General features: G+C 40.3%; 1 protein-coding gene across 1 annotated transcript; it reads right to left on the bottom strand.

Annotated features, from left to right (window-relative positions):
- Positions 1-1426: 1426 nt before the first annotated feature.
- LOC106601178 (NF-kappa-B inhibitor alpha) lies at positions 1427-4179 on the bottom strand. Its single transcript, XM_014193164.2, has 6 exons — positions 3853-4179; positions 3225-3330; positions 2828-3041; positions 2539-2627; positions 2141-2398; positions 1427-1924 (listed from the first exon to the last, which is right to left on the bottom strand). Exons 1-6 carry the CDS (start codon positions 4143-4145, stop codon positions 1880-1882), a joined length of 1005 nt encoding a protein of 334 aa, XP_014048639.1. The 5' UTR covers positions 4146-4179; the 3' UTR covers positions 1427-1879.
- Positions 4180-17776: the final 13597 nt, after the last annotated feature.

Here is a 17776-nt window from a genome sequence, read left to right as displayed (position 1 = left end):
CATTCATCTTCTGCACATCTATCACTCCAGTGTTTAATTGCTAACATGTAATTATTTTGCCACTATGGCCTATTTATGGCCTTACCTCCCTAATTGTACTATATTTGCACACACTGTATATAGATTTTTCTTTGTGTTTTTGACTGTACGTTTGTTTATCCCATGTGTAACGCTGTGTTTGTCGCACTGCTTTGCTTTTTCTTGGCCAGGTCGCAGTTGTTCTCAACTGGCCTAACTGGTTAAATAAAGGTGAAATAAAATATATAATAATAATAATAATAATTAGAGTCTCATAGCAAAGGGTCTGAATACTTATGTAAATAAGGTATTTATTTTAATTTTTAATACATTTGCAAACATTTCTAAAAACCTGTTTTCTCTTTGTCATTATGGGGTATTGTGTGTAGATTAAGGGAAAACATTATCTTGTCAATTTTAGGCTGTAACAACAAAATGTTGAAAAAGTGGAAGGGGTCTGAATACTGTATATATATTCCCCTTCATGAAGACAGTCCGGATTTTCCATCCGAAGGCTTTGTCATTTCTCCTTGTCATGCTGAGTCATATGATTCCCTCATATCCCCCATTGGGGCTCTTTTCTGAATTGCCTGACTGCCCCTCTGTGTTTCCTTCTCACTTAGGGCTTTGAGGGAGCATGCTATGACTAAATAATTTGCCTTCACTCGCAGAGGTTTCTTTGAGAATATACCACTGAAAAGTAGAGCGACAGGGGCAAAATTACTCATCTTTGTAGTATAAACACTAGTAGCGCTATGGTAAAATCCCGTGAGGTTTTTAGGTTGTACAACCACACTGGCACTAGTCTCAGATTTCTAGCAGACTTTGTTCAAACACGCAGTTAGCTATACTGTAGCTTCCTCATCACATGACCTTAATTACATTGGAGAATCCCTTCTTCTGACTAATTCTAAGTGAGGAATTCCGTGAAGTTCCTCATGTCTGGGAACTATGACTCCCCAGCGGAATTTAACGCTGCCGGTCTTGGCCCTTCCCTTACAGGAAATTCCAGTGTACTCAGCTATAATAATAATTTTACATTTACGTCATTTATCAGACGCTCTTATCCAGAGCGACTTACAAATTGGGTATAATAATATGGATATATTTTACAGCTCATCATATGCCTGCGACTCATTCACAATCCTGAGCCTGATCACCAGCATCTTTACACTTCAGTCCCTTATTCTGTTCAGGCATTTGTGATTTGCCATTTTATCTTCATAATAATGTGTTTGTCTTGAACACTGACCTTCAGGATCTGTTTGATTTAACCTCAGAGATATGGTCACATTCCAAATAGTCCATTGGGCATGTTACCTGCACTTTCAAGTACTTGAAAAATAAAAAAGCTAATCTTTTTCATCACTATCTCCCACACTGATGGAAAAACACCAGAAATCAAGGCGAAGTTAAATGTCATGTTTTAATTTACTGGAGTTTGTGGCTTGCTTTACCTTTCCACACGCAATGGATAACATTTACAGTAATGTCAAACTTTATACATTTACAGTTATAAAAAAAATATGTATTTGTATTCACAGCCATTTACAATATAATACATGCAGATGCTATTACATCGTTGGTTGGATGTAAGCTTTGTGATAATGAGTATCTTTCAGAGAGCCATAAAGACCATTATTTATTGGCATCTATTTAGTTTATTTGGCATCTTCTCATTGGTTCACACTGTCCATCATCACTATGTCAGTCCTAGGGTGTACCCCAGCCTTCTGCCATCCTCAACCTCTGAGGTTGGCACCACTGCTGGGCATTCCACTGTACCATAGCTAGAGCCTGTGGGCAGCAGAGCTTCTCCCTGTCTGTACTACTGTTCTCTACAGGTTCTTTGGTCTACTTCCTACTTGTGCATATTCCATTGAATGTCATCATACCAACATGTTACCTGCGAAAGGAAAGGAAAAGGTGGATTAGTCAAAAATTAACTTTGGCTCTATCTAAAACATCCAATCTGCTAGGTTCACTCATGACATACAGCTAGATATGCTGAACCGTTTTCACAGCTGTTTCACCAGAGAATATATGGAAAAACCCTACGCTGCATAAGCAATCACACACAGTAGAGATGCCTCACACACACCTACAGTCCAGTCACACTCACCTCTTCCTCATCAGACTGCCCCTCTTCCTCACTGTCCTCAGACTCACTGTCTGGCAGTTCTCTCAACTCCTGAGCCGTCAGCTCATACAGTTCCCTTTGGATGGCGGCGTTCTGGCGACCGTAGGTCAGGTGGTATGGCGTGTGACCTCCATAGGTTAGGCTGTTGACGTTAGCCCCGTTACTGACCAGGAGCCGTACCAAGTCCAGGTTCTGTAGGTCCACAGCCAGGTGGAGAGGGCTGCGGCCATTACACTGCTCCTGGAATTCCAAACAAGTGGCAAATAAGTTAATGGGAAATGCACAGCATTTGGGTGCTTTTTAGGAAATGTGAATGACATAATCAAATGGACTATTGTGAGGGTGGGGTTGAAAAAAGGCTAACTTGCTGCATAGCCTACCTGTGCATCGATGTCAGCTCCGAGAGCAACAAGGCTCTCCACAAGCGAGAGGAAGCCATGGATAGAGACCAGATGCAAACAGTTCTGACCTGAAACAGAGAGCAGAGGAAGACCAATGGTCAGAGGACAGGGTAATACTTTACGTTAAGTTTCTCTTATACCTGTGCAATTACTACAGTAACATTGTTGTTAGACATTTTTGTAATTGCTTAGTTCCAGTATGGCCACAGTTTCCCCACCAGCTGAAACAAGTAACAGAAAATAAACTATATGTTTTTCAGTGACTTACCACTGTAGTTTGGTGTGGCCATGATGGCTGGGAGCTGGGTAGAGCAGCCCTGGGTCTGGGTGAGGACACTGAAGCAGGTGAGAGAGCCCTTCCTACAGGCAATGTGGAGGGCTGTATTGCCACTGTCGTCCACTAGCATTGGGTCACAGCCAGCCTTCAGCAGATGCTCCACTATCTCAGCCTGCTCTGTGATCACAGCCAGATGGAGCGGAGTCTGTATAGGGGAGCAGGACCGGTATGGTTAGGAACTGGAATTATGAATCTCTCGCTGCCCCTCTCTCGATCTCTCTCTCACACACCTTTTATTGTGTATCTACTTCATTTTCTCTCTCATACACACACCTTGTATTCAATCTAAGCATTTACTGTAATTGTGCAGGTTTTTAACTGTATGTACCTGTCTCTGGTAGTTCTGTTGATTGAGGAAAGGCTCATTGCATGACAGCTCTATCAACTTCCTTGCACAGTCCTTGGCTTCATGGATAATGGCAAGGTGGAGAAGTCTGCATAGAAGAAAAGAAGGGGGAATTATTAACTGCTCAGACTACTCAAAAATAAATGAACATGATTCATGAATATGACATATGGTTAAAACTTGGAATGAAAAACAGGCAGCACTTTATAGTCGTCACACCTTTCCCTCAAGCTATTTCTACTAGTGGTGGCTTGACGCACTGGCGCACGTTGCAGCGTTTCTTGGCACGAGGCCCGGGACTTTCCCAACCAGCTGAGTGGTGGCGCCGCCTTCTTTGACCCCCAGCCATAGTACATTCCGTTCTGAAAGGTTTGTTTATGTAAAGCCCACAATGGCCATAATCACTCGCCCCCAATACCTTCATTGTTTAGATTGCAGCTACTTTGCAAGCAAATGTAACTTTTGCACACAGGAAGACAACCATAATTGCGCTATAATTAGTCGACTACAACAATGAGCTTATTATATAACCTGGAAATAAGTAGATTTAATGTAACTCTGGAAACAAAACTTGAATGTCTATTGATTTGATTATAGTATCTCAACATACGTGTCTCCGTCCTCTAAAACGTGTTCCTTCCAGGGTTCATTGCAGCATTCGTCTCTCTGCGGTGAGGGACAATCCACACGAAGACGCTCGAGCTCACTGGCGACAACTTCATATTCCTCGTCTTTGAGAGAGTCAAGGCCGCTGTCCAGCCGCTCTTCGTTGATAGATTGCACTTTCCTATCCTTAGAATGTCGACCATCAGTGTTATAATCCATGTGGTTGAGGATACTAGCTCGATGAAGGTCCATTGTTGACACTGGCTGCTGTGCTGGTTGTAATTCGGAACTTGACATGCACCAGCGTTAAATTGTCAGTAGTGCCAGAGGGGGAGGAGTCAACACAGGGTGGGGGATTTCCAGGCGGAACGCAGGACTCCAAACGGTCTCCTTGGGGAAATTTGGGCCCCACATATTTCAGTTCTGCGTTTTCATACTTGTGGCAACAGATTAGGTTTATGTTAGAACACTGCAAAGGGGATATTTTTTGCATAATCCTACATAAAAGAAAAGATTAGTCTAAATGAAAAACAAAACAAATAAATTCACTCATGAAATTAATTAAAATAAAACAAAATATGATTTTGTGCATGGAGATTATAGGCTACTAGCAGAATAGATCATAGCCTATTGGCTGAGTAGACCTATGAAATGTTTTTATTTAAAAAAATATATTTTGTCCCTCTGCAATGATATGTCTAATGAGACATAATATTTCCTAATTGTAATGCAGTTAGTTCTAAGAGAAAGTCCTGTGTTTGCTTATTTATCCTGGGTGCCAATTTACTTTACTGTTCAAATTGTGCGGTTCTGAACAACACAGGGTATTCTAGGGGTATTTCTATTTGCATAACACAGGGGATAAAAACACAATCACACACATCAAGGTACATTTCTCTTCAAATCATAGCAACAGAAACATAGCAACTTTCTCCATGTTACCAGACCACACTGGCAGGAACATACGCACTCTAGTGGTAACCACTGTTCGTCTGACTTCATAGACTGACAAAACATGACTAATACCTCTGATAGGACCCAACTGAACTGGGGAAAAAAAGAAAAGAAAAAGAAGACCCATTTGTTGACATTCTAGCTCTGTGTATACCTGGTGCTAACATGGGTCCTGTGTCCCGATCTACTCTACATTCTGATCGTGCCCACATTTCCAGAAATGTGTCTACATATGGTATTAAAATGTGTCTGTTATCTATCCACTGTGTCTGCATTGTGACCAGATGTCCTGGTCCATTCCTTTATGCAAATTATTTCACAACTATTCTTTATAAATTATATTTATTGTAAGACGCATTTATGTTATCAGTCAATGGTGTCACCTGTCAATGATTTTAGAGAACCGAATAATGATCATTTAAATGTTGTTTTCTCTGTTCAGTTCTGTCTACACTTGTAAGATATCCAGACACATTGAGTGTCTGACTACTGTACTTCCAGAGGTGGGCAGGATGGACATTTCACAATCAGATCACAATGTTCCTTTTGATTGTCTACACCTGTCTAAAAACGTGGGCACAATCAGAATGTCGACAAGATCAGGACAAAAGACACAACCAGATATAAATGGTGCTTTTGAGTCTGTCCGTCTGACTATGGTTGAACCATGATTTGATCAATAACCAGCATAACAAGACAACTAATCATTTGATGAGGCAGGTGGCAGAAAAATACCTGATTTGCAATAAAGGAAAGAAGTCATGTTTACTTCCCTGTGACACAAGACCGTATGTTAAATCTGACTTTAAAGTCTAGGTTCGGGAGGCCATCACGTTTTTGATCTATTATGAGAGGCCTTGTATGGAATGTTCTCTTGAGATATTCTATTGAGACACATGACTGGGTGAACCAGACGTGGTAGGAAACTCCCGGCACATGGAGTACTTTTTGAGGAACAACAAGAACGTCTGTCTCTGGCTAACTGTGTGTAAATAACAAGGGGGATGGGAGACTCTCTTGTTACACTAATGAGTGTGCACACACACACACGTTGCAGCCTAAGTATAAGAAATGCAGTATATTCATTTTCAAGAGAAAATGTCTCACCTGACATTGTAATAGAAACACTTAACAACAAGCGTTGCTGCAGGTAGAATGTGTGATGGGTGGATGGGGGTTTCAGAGGAAACTCAACCTTGTATGAACCAATGACATACAGTACACTTAATATACCAACATTAGGAACACCCACCCCACCCCAACCACCTTTTGCCCTCAGAACAGTGTTAATTCGTCGGGGCATGGACTCTATAAGGTGTCGAAAGCATTCAACAGATGCTGGCCGATGACTAAAACGCTTCCCACAGTTGAGTCAAGTTTGCTGGATGTCCTTTGGACCATTGTTGATACACATGGGAAACAGTTGAGTGTGAAAAACCCAGCATGGCATCTACTACCATACCCCGTTCAAAAGCACTTAAATCTTTTGTCGTGCCCATTCACCCTCTGAATGGCACACATACACCGCTTACAAAAAACTATTGCAGTTTAGAAACTGCAGTAAAAGTGCAGTAACTGCACTTGAATGTAGTATTTTGGATGAAGTAATTGCAGATTATCTGCAGTGTACAGCAGTTGAACTGTAATTATACTGCACTCTAACTGCAGTTACACTGCAAAAAAAAAAGTGTTATTTTGGATGCAGTATTGACTGCAATCTTTTTTCAGAAGTGACAATCCATATCTCAATTATCACAAGGCTTAAAAACCCTTCTTTAATCTGTCTCCCCCGTCATCTACTGATTTGAAGTGGATTTAACAAGTGACATCAATAAAGGATCATAGTTTTCACCTGGATTCACCTGGTCAGTCTGCCATGGAAAGAGCAGGTGTTCCTAATGTTTTGTATACTGTGTATTAACCCTGGATAGCTGACCGCTGGCCTAGCACACACCCACGCAGCCATCATACTCTTCTTTTCTCTTGGCTTTGATTAATGGGAGTGAATCAGGGAAAAACTATATCCCCTTCATAAAAATAGCCAACTTAGTCAACAATGCCACGATGTGCAGCCTATGGATGCAGCCAGCACCAATTCAAGGTACCAGTCAACAGTACCAGTCAAAAGTTTGGACACACCTACATTTTAGAATAATAGGGAAGACTTAAAAAAAGATGAAATAACATATATGGAATCATGTAGTAACCAGAAAGGTGTTAAACAAATCAAAATATATTTAGTTTTTGAGACTCTTCAAAGTAGCCATCCTTTGCCTTGATGGCAGCTTTGCACACACTTGGCATTCTCTCAACCAGCTTCACGAGGACGTCACCTGGAATGAATTTCAATTAACAGGTGTGCCTTGTTAAAAGTTAATTTGTGGAATTTCTTAACTTAATGCGTTTGAGCCAATCAGTTGTGTTTTGACAAGGTAGGGGTGGTATACAAAAGATAGCCCTATTTGGTAGAAGACCAAGTCCATTTTATGGCAAGAACAGCGCAAATAAGCCAAGAGAAACAACAGTCAATCATTACTTTAAGACATGAAGGTCAATCAATACGGAAAATGTCTAAAAAAAACTTTCAAAGTTAAATAGCAGTTGCAAAAACCTTCAAGCGCTATGAAGAAACTGGCTCTCATGAGGACCGCCACAAGAAAGGAAGACCCAGAGTTACAGTTGAAGTCGGAAGTTTACATACACCTAAGCCAAATACATTTCAACTCAGTTTTTCACAATTCCTGACATTTAATCTAAGTAAAAATTAGGACCACCACTTTATTTTAAGAATGTGAAATGTAAGAATAATAGTAGAGAGAATGATTTATTTCAGCTTTTATTGCTTTCATCAAATTCCCAGTGGGTCAGAAGTTTACATACACTCAATTAGTACTTGGTAGCATTGCCTTTAAATTGTTCAACTTGGTTCAAACGTTTCAGGTGGCCTTCCACAAGCTTCCCACAATAAGTTGGGTGAATTTTGGCCCATTCCTCCTGACAGCTGGTGTAACTGAGTCAGGTTTATAGGCCTCCTTGCTCACACACGCTTTTTCAGTTCTGCCCACAAATGTTCTATAGGATTGAGGTCAGGGCTTTGTGATGGCCACTCCAATACCTTGACTTTGTTGTCCTTAAGCCATTTTTCCACAAATTTGGAAGTATGCTTGCGGTCATTGTCCATTTGGAAGACCCATTTGCGACCAAGCTTCAACTTCATGACTGATGTCTTGAGATGTTGCTTCAATATATCCACATATCCTGCATCATGATGCCATCTATTTTGTGAAGTTCACCAGTCCCTCCTGCAGCAAAGCAATCCCACAACATGATGCTGCCACCCCTGTGCTTCACGGTTGGGAAGGTGTTCTTCGGCTTGCTAGCCTCCCCCTTTTTCCTCCAAACATAACGATGGTCATTATGGCCAAACAGTTCTATTTTTTTTTTTATCAGACCAGAGGACATTTCTCCAAAAACTACGATATTTCTCCCCATGTGCAGTTGCAAAGCGTAGTCTGGCTTTTTTTATGCCGGTTTTGGAGCAGTGGCTTCTTCCTTGCTGAGCGGCCTTTCAGGTTATGTCGATATAGGACTTGTCTTACTGTGGATATAGATACTTTTTTACCTGTTTCCTCCAGCATCTTCACAAGGTCCTTTGCTGTTGTTCTGGGATTGATTTGCACTTTTCGCACCAAAGTACGTTCATCTCTAGGAGACAGAGCGCATCTCCTTCCTGATTGGTATGACGGCTGCATGGTCCCATGGTGTTTATACTTGCGTACTATTGTTTGTACAGATGAACTTGGTACCTTCAGGTGTTTGGAAATTGCTCCCAAGGATGAACCAGACTTGTGGAGGTCTACAATTTTTTTTTTAGGTCTTGGCTGATTTCTTAAGATTTTCCCATGATGTCAAGCAAAGAGGCACTGAGTTTGAAGGAAGGCCTTGAAATACATCCACAGCTACACCCCCAATTGACTCAAATTATGTCAATTACGCTATTTAGAAGCCTCTAAAGCCATGACATCATTTTCTGGAATTTTCCAAGCTGTTTAAAGGCACACTCAACTTAGTGTATGTAAACTTCTGACCCACTGGAATTGTGATACAATGAATAAAAATGAAATAATCTGTCTGTGAACAATTTTTGGAAACATTACTTGTGTCATGCACAAAGTAGATGTCCTAACCGACTTGCCAAAACTATAGTTTGTTAACAAGAAATTTGGTGAAGTAACAGACACATCTCAACATCAACTGATCTAAGGCTAGCTGTGCCACTAGAGATCCTGGTTCAAGTCCAGGCTCTGTCGCAGCCGGCCGCAACTGGGAGACCCATGGGATGGCGCACAATTGGCCCAGCATTGTCCGGGTTAGGGGAGGGTTTGGCCAGCAGGGATGTTCTTGTCTCATCTCGCCCTGGTGACTCCTGTGGCGGGCCGGGCACAATGCACGCTGACACAGTTGCCAGGTGTAAAATCTCAAATTCTTGTACAATTTCAGACACATTGGTGCGGCTGGCTACTGGGTTAAGCAGTATTGTGTCAAGGCTTGGCTTGTTTGTGTTTCAGAGAATGCACGCCTCTTCCGAGTCCGTATGGGAGTTGCAGCAATGAGACAGGACTGTAACTACCAATTAGATACCACGGAATTTCGGGTAAATAAAAATACAAACTGTTCAGAGGAGATTGTGTGAATCAGGACTTCATGGTCGAATTGCTGCAAAGAAACCACTACTAAAGGACACCAATAATAATAAAAAGAGACTTGTTTGGGCCAAGAAACACAAGAAATTAGTCCTTTGGTCTGATGAGTCCAAATTTTTGATTTTTGGTTCCAACCGCCATGTCTTTGTGAGACGCAGAGTAGGTGAACGGATGATCTTCGCATGTGTGGTTCCCACTGTGAAGCATGGAGGAAGAGGTGTGATCGTGTGGGGTTGCTTTGCTGGTGATACTGTTGGTGATTTATTCAGAATTCAAGGCACACTTAACCAGCATAGCTACTACAGCATTCTGCAGCGATACACCATCCCATCTGGTTTGCACTTCGTGGGACAATCATTTGTTTTTCAACAGAACAATGACCCAAAACACCTCCAGGCTGTGTAATTGGCTATTTGACCAAGAAGGAGAGTGATTGTGCTGTATCAGATATCCTGGCCTCCACAATCACCTGATTTCAACCCAATTGAGATGGTTTGGGATGAGTTGGACCACAGAGTGAAAGAAAAGCAGCCAACAAGTGCTCAGCATATGTGGGAACTTCTTCAAGACTGTTGGAAAAGCATTCCTCATGAAGCTGGTTGAGAGAATGCCAAGAGTGTACAAAGTGGCATCAATGCAAAGGATGGCTACTTTGAAGAATCTAAAATCTCAAATAATATTTTTATTTGTTTACATTTTTTGGGGTTAATACATGATTCCATGTGTGTTATTTCATAGTTGTGATGTCTTCACTAGTATTCTACAATGTAGAAAATAGCCAAATAAAGAAAAACCCTTGAATGAGTAGGTGTGTCCAAACTTTTGACTGGTAATGTGTCGCAATTAACAGTGTCGAAAATTAACTATTTTTGTCTATTTTGAGAGACAGAGGCGGAACTCCTGACAGCTGGTGGTACTGTGTAACCATAGCAACGCATGTAAGCAAATGTCCGTATGCTATTCGAGTTTACAAAATGATAGCCCATTGTTGTTATTATTAAGCATGGATGAAGTGGTGATACATAACAACTGAACTGTTCTTATGGATTTTCTAATAGTGCTTTCACAACTGTTGAACAAACAGTGCATTGACAATGAATGTACTGTAGTTAACATTAGCAGCCAACCTAGCATGAAATGATGTATACAAAAAAAGCCATCAGTGAAGCAAGTGTTTTTTACAGTCAAAGTAAATAGTTTATTGTATTAAGAGTAATTTATTGATCTTAACTAATGCAATTTATTTTTTTACTTGCTTCATGGGGGAGTAACAAGATGGATCTTAAATTGGTCAGCAGTATTAAAAACATATTATTTTGGTATAATGCATTAACTTCTCCAGCTGTACTTGACAGTAATCTACATTGTGTTGCTTTGTAGTGTATAGAGATGAGCTACATGTTTTCATTTCAACAGGTACAGGTTTTGGAAGATGAATATGTTTTTTTTTTTTTTTAATTCATTACAGACACTAATACATACATTTCTTAAACAATACATAGTACTGTATGAACTGAATAGAAGCCAATATTGTATGAGCTGAATAGAAACCAATCCTTTCTCAAAAAAAGAGGGGAAAAAATAGTTCTTATGTTGCAGTCCCCACTAGATCAAAAGAAATGCATGTATTTTTGTCCTTTAAACATTATGTTGATATTCTGTAAAATCCCATGAATCCTATGGAGGTTGTTCCTTATGAAGAGTATCGTAATGGTGGAGGCGTCTTCAAACAGTGCCCCCTGTCAGTCATCTAGTGAATACATATCATTGGTAAGAACCTATAATCTGCATCTCACTGGTAGAGGAGGACAATGGTGGGGGTGGGCATTGATGGGAATATCTAAAACTCCACAGGACAAGAGTTTCTGAAACACTGAGCAAAGGCTAAGAGCAGACAAGAATGGTGACTCATAGTTAATACTAGTGAATTACTGAATCAAAACAAAGCTAATTGTACAGTAGTGATGAGTGTGCTGCCTTGTCAAACATTAACCCAATACAACCCAATGCAAAACAATAAAGTCTGTTAATGAAATGGATGACTGTGTATTTTGTGTGAACTTTGTATTTACAGATTGCATTGCTTTCTGATATAATTGTAGCATGTTAACAACAGTGACCAAACATTTTCATACCATCTGCTCTCTAGTCGAACATGGAATAAAAGGAAATGCTTTATTTTCTTAATTAACCTTTATTTTAATAGGGAGGACATATTGAGACCTAGGTCTCTTTATCAAATGTGCCCTGTATAATACAACATACATATGCACATTATAACCAAAATATATACAGTGCCTTCAGAAAGTATTCATACCCCTTGACTTTTTCCACATTTTGTTGTGTTACAAAGTGGGATTATAATGGATTTAATTTTCATTTTTTGTCAATGATCTATGCAAAATACTCTGAAGTCAAAGTGGGAGAAAAATTCTAATGTAAGAAATTCATAAAAAATAAAACACTAATATATCTTGATTACATAAGTATTCAACTCCCTAAATCACCTTTGGCAGCCATTACAGCTGTGAGTCTTTCTGGGTAAGTCTCTAAGCTTTCTACACCTGGATTGTGCAACATTTCCCCATTATTCTTTAAGCTCTGTGAAATTGGTTGTTCATCATTGCTAAAGAAACATTTTCAGGTCTTTGAATAGATTTTCAAGCAGATTTGAGTCAAATCTGTATCTCGGCCATTTAGGAAAACATACACTGTCTTCTTGGTAAGCAACTCCAGTGTAGATTTGCTGAAAGGTGAATTAATCTTGCAGTGTCTGGTGGAAAGCAGACTGAACCAGGTTTTCCTATAGGATTTTGCCTGTGCTTAGCTCCATTCTGTTTCTTTTTTTATTCTGAAAAACTCCCCAGTCCTTAATGATTACAAGCATACCCATAACATGATGTAGCCACCACTATGGTCGAAAATATGGAGAGTGGTACACAGTAATGTGTTCTATTGGATTTGCCCCAAACATAACACTTTGTATTAAGGAGAAAAAGTGAATTGCTTTACCACATTTTTTTTTTTTATTGCAAACATGATGCATGTTTTGGAATATTTGTATTCTGTACAGGCTTCCTTCTTTTCACTCTGTCAATTAGGTTAGAATTGTGGCGTAACTGAAATGTTGTTGATCCATCCTCAGTTTTCTCCTAATGTAGCCATTAAACCATGTAACTGTTTTAAAGTCACAAATGGGCTCATGGTGAAATCCGTGAGTGGTTTCCTTACTCTCCAGCAACTGAGTTAGGAAGGACGTCTGTACAGTTGAAGTCGGAAGTTTACATACACCTTAGCCAAATACATTTAAACTCAGTTTTTCAGAAGTTTACATACACAAAGTTGACTGTGCCTTTAAACAGCTTGGAAATTCGAGAATATGATGTCATGGCTTTAGAAGCTTCTGATAGGCTAATTGACATCATTTGAGTCAATTGGAGGTGTACCTGTGGATGTATTTCAAGGCCTACCTTCAAACTCACTGCCTCTGCTTGACATCATGGGAAAATCAAAATAAATCAGCCAAGACCTCAGAAAAAAATTGTAGACCTCCACAAGTGTGGTTCAGACGCCTGAAGGTACCACGTTCATCTGTGCAAACAATCATACGCAAGTATAAACACCATGGGACCACGCAGCCATCATACCGCTCAGGAAGGAGACGCGTTCTGTTTCCTAGAGATGAACGTACCCTGGTGCGAAAAGTGCCAATAAATCCCAGAACAACAGCAAAGGACCTTGTGAAGATGCTGGAGGAAACAGGTACAAAAGTATCTATATCCACAGTAAAACGAGTCCTATATCGACGTAATTGAAAGGCCGCTCAGCAAGGAAGAAGCCATGGCTCCAAAACCGCCATAAAAAAAAGCCAGACTACGGTTTGCTGAGATTTCCCTCGAGATCACAACTTCTTTATCTCATAATCACAACAGAAAAAAAGTTGTTTTGTAGAGGTCACAAGATATTTAAATAGGAGTGTAAGTATTGATGATAGATTGACAGTATGGCTGAGGCGGCAGAGAACATGGTGGATCACGCACACATTTTAATGATTGATACACTATGGGATGGTACATTTCATGCTAACATCATGCTTTCATTTGTGGTTGGAGCTCATCAGTTTATAAATCACAATGTTAACAAGCTAAATGTCCCGTACCTTGAGCTAAGAGCTTTTGGGGCATCTGTGCCCTCGTGGGGCATTTGATCATTGCCACCCCCAAGACAAACAGCCAATCGCATGCAAGCAACAACACAGCTAACTTGGCTAGTCTTGTTAGCAAGATAGCTAACTAGGTATTATTGTTTGCTACCTAACTAGCTTGTTATCTGTGCTGGTTGTCTGCTTGCATAACTGATATGTGTATAATTGTAAGGGACACTTTGTGTTTTATGGATAATATTTAAATGTACAGAGTGGGTGAGCCTCTAAGGCTGAAATTGAATCTCATCCGCCTGTCAGGAATGCAGCTCACCCACTGTAAATATTAATATTATCCACAAAACATGTAGTGTCCCCATACACATATCAGTTATGGAAGATAACAAACAGCATAGATAACAAACTAGATAGCTAACAAAACTACCTAGCTAATTAGATAGCTCACAAGACTAGCCAAGTTAGCTGTGTTGTACCTTGTATGCGAATGGCTGTGGTCTTGGGGGCGGCATGCAGCCTGGGAGACAGTGCTGTCTGTCAGGCAGGCATCTTTCAGGGCTTAAATGCCCCACGAGCTCATTGCATTCAATGCAGCAGCAGCCACAGGGCTCCATGATGAGGTGGTTATAGTGCATGGTGCATCTGAACAAATGAATGAATGATTCGTGGTAGCCTATTTTTGATTATCTCATGATCTCCACAAAACAACTTTTGTTATGTCGTGATCACAACAAAATGTTCTTGTGAACAAAACAACCTTTGTGATCATGAGATAAATCGTGATCTCGACATAATGAGGGAAATATACGTTTTTTTTATTAGTATGTCCTCTGGACAGTAATATTTTTATTTGTAAAATGGCAGTCAAGCGTCGATCATCATGTCACCAGAATAAGACCATTGATATTTATTGTAAAGTATAGCATCAAGCACAACACTTTCTCCACCCTGTGAAGTTCATCATAAGTTATTTAATCTGTACCCTAAGCATGGTTTCCCGAGTTGGAGAACCACACACCATATCATCGCGGGACTCCAAGTTGACTTCAATATGATGATTATTATATAAATATTTGCACATAAAGGCGTTCCACCACCATTTCTCGCATAATTAATTTTACCAACACAAAATGGTCCCACCATGTCAAATGAACAAATTATCTGTCTGCATTTATAAACTTCTACCGAAATGAAATGTTATTTTTTTCATCATGTCATCATTTCATTTTTTTATACAGGTATGACTTTCCTCGCATAAAAAAAACTGTGGATGGAAACATAGTTTAAGTCTCAGTTTGACAACCCTTTAAGCCCAATGATGCGTTTTTACAACACTTACGAAACTACCTCTCTAGCTCAGAATGTTTGTTTCTCCATCTCTTCAGCCATTTCTTTAAGGCATGTACTTGGCATGGATGGCTAACAACATATGCTTGTGTCTGGGACCAGTGTGGTCTCAGACCGGTGGACAGGTTTCTAATGTTTCAGAGGCTACTGATGCCACAATAATCATATTGACACAACAAATATTACTAAGAGATACATCTGGGTCAGAAGAGATGCACTATGTAGTGTTTGACATAATTATGTTGTTTAGGACCTGTACGGAATGCAGTTTAGGACAAATGCAACTGTGGGTCACACAGGGTTAAAGGCAGACTGAAAACACCTGATTTGGATACGTGTGATGTATTGGGTTGAAAAGATATCACTAGCTACACAACAGCAACATCTCAGTTCAAGCACAGCACAAGAAACATAAGGATCTGACATTCTGAAATAAAGTGAAAAATGTAATCTACATGCACTAATTTGAGCACGAACTAATCACAAGACACCAGAAGATGGCGACAGAGGACAGACATATTCCTTTAGTTCATGAAGAAGAAAAAAACCCTATGCATGTTCTGAAGACTTCGATTTACCAGTCGACCTTTACAGCAGTAGGCCTATATTAGTCTAGCTAGGTAGGACTACATGTAGACAGAGAGAAAGAATGAAATAATGAAAAAAGAGAAAGAACGTAATATGTTTCCGTTTAAGTCATAAACAAGACTGTCCATGTCTTTCTAACGGGCCGGGGCAGAACATGAGTGATAATTAAGAACAATCAAAAATGTAATTATTGAGCAATCTGTCGGCCAGGGAGCTGCCAAATCTTGCAGGGCTGGAGCTGAGGCTGGAGCTGTCCGTCTCCCGCGGTGCTGAAACTCCACCGCACCGCGCACTAACAAGAGAGCCGACCCTGAATCCAACAAACACACTTAAACATCATATAATGCTAGTAGTACGAGGTCCCCAACAGCGATTAAATAAAAACAAAGAGCATCAGAAAAAATGCATATTATTATAAGGACTAAGCGATTATAGGCCACTGTGACCACATGCCAGGCTGTAGTCCAGACGTAATACTTAAAACGGATGAAAAAGAAAAATCAATAAATTCATTTTCAGCAGTCTGTGGGATTAGAGGAAGGCATTGATCAAACATAACATCTCAATAATCTGACATCGGGGCTAATCTTGTCAAGCAGTAAGTCTATCTAGCAAGAAGAAACGTTCAAAAATCCGGCCAAGGTCTAAACAATTTTTTAAAACATTTTGACAATGAAAAATATTTCAAAAGTTCCATTTCTGAACAAAGTAGCATAGGCCTATGAGTGTCATGAACAAATAGTGTTGTAAATGTTTCCCTAATGTTGATTAGATTCCTTTCATTAAACAAGGCGTAGACTATGCATGACATAACCTGCTAAAATAGCCTATAATAAATAATGCAAACGTAGGCCCACAATTAAAATATATTAGATGTTTTTAATACTACTTGATGCAAAGCCTAATTTTGATTTCCACTGAATTTGCATTGGATGTTAATTCCCGAGGTGGCCCTTGTCAAGCGCACGTCAAAAGGAAGTGCCGGTTCTCACGCTCATCCGCTTTGATTAATTTCCAGAGACGCCCCCTAACCACGAACCAACTCGGCACAACATATTGTAAACCACCAGGGCCAGAGCGATACGCTCCCCCGGGATAAAAATGTATTTGCTTCTCTGATCTCTTATCTGCGTTCCCAGCTTCGCAAGGAGGGCAGGAGAAACGTAAATGCCCTCTTTCCCGCTGGCAGGTTATCGGTGGGTTGGGTCTCCGCCACCAATTATCTTCTCTTGTCAGTGCCGTGAGCATCACTAACCTTCTGCAGCTGAGATAGCGCGTTGGTCTCACTAGGGAACACGGACACGGAGATATTCTGTTAGATATTCCCATCGATAACGCAACAGAGGACAGATAGGGTGCTACGTCCCTAATGAAAAAAGCAATAGCACATCTCATTATCTTATGACCTTAACTGATTAAATAGCCTACAGGTTTATATAGGCTGGTTCTGAATGCTGACAAATTAGGATGGCCATTTGTAAAAGCACAGTAGACCTAAAGGCTGAATAAATTAACATGAAGGGCAGGGCTATCGATTAACGTAGGTGTACTCACCACCTTAGGCACTACCTAGGCTATATCATTCTGATATGGGGATCTGTTTGAATAAAAACAATCTGCATTCAGGCGACAGATAAAAGGTTTGGAGAGACAACATCTGTGTTTTATTGTTGATAGGCCTAATTGGGCTCCTCCAATCCGAGTCACTGTACCCAGTTTTAATGACAGTTGGTAAAATCACGCACAAATGTAAAACATGAAGATGTCTGTTAAGGAGACGTATATAGGCTACTCAAGGGGAGCATTCGTAAGTCTAATGGATGTTGCTGTAACATTGTTGGCATAGGTTAGGTCCTACTAATGGCTGTTGAAAGATTGCATCTGGAAGAGCTGCCTCTCAAATTAGACGGGTTAATCGCGCGGTTACATTCGTTACTGCGCGCACAGCTTGCAGCCCCACAAAACAAATGAGAAAGCAGGTAAAGTGCATCAAATGGACAGATTAAGACAACAGACTTCTCATAAATGCTATAAATTACGCGGCATGCCAACAGAACAGAAAACCAAAACAATCATGTCATCTTAATTGCTAGTCGCTTATCAACAGCAGGATAATTCAAATCCGAATAAAGAATTCCCAGAAAGGTTAGGCGCGTGAGGAAGCAAATCATTCATTC

The sequence above is a fragment of the Salmo salar genome, chromosome ssa01, assembly GCF_905237065.1.
Source record: "Salmo salar chromosome ssa01, Ssal_v3.1, whole genome shotgun sequence".
NCBI lineage: Eukaryota > Metazoa > Chordata > Actinopteri > Salmoniformes > Salmonidae > Salmo > Salmo salar.
The sequence above is the reverse complement of the archived record's forward strand: the minus strand, read 5'-3'. Positions and strand labels throughout refer to the sequence as shown.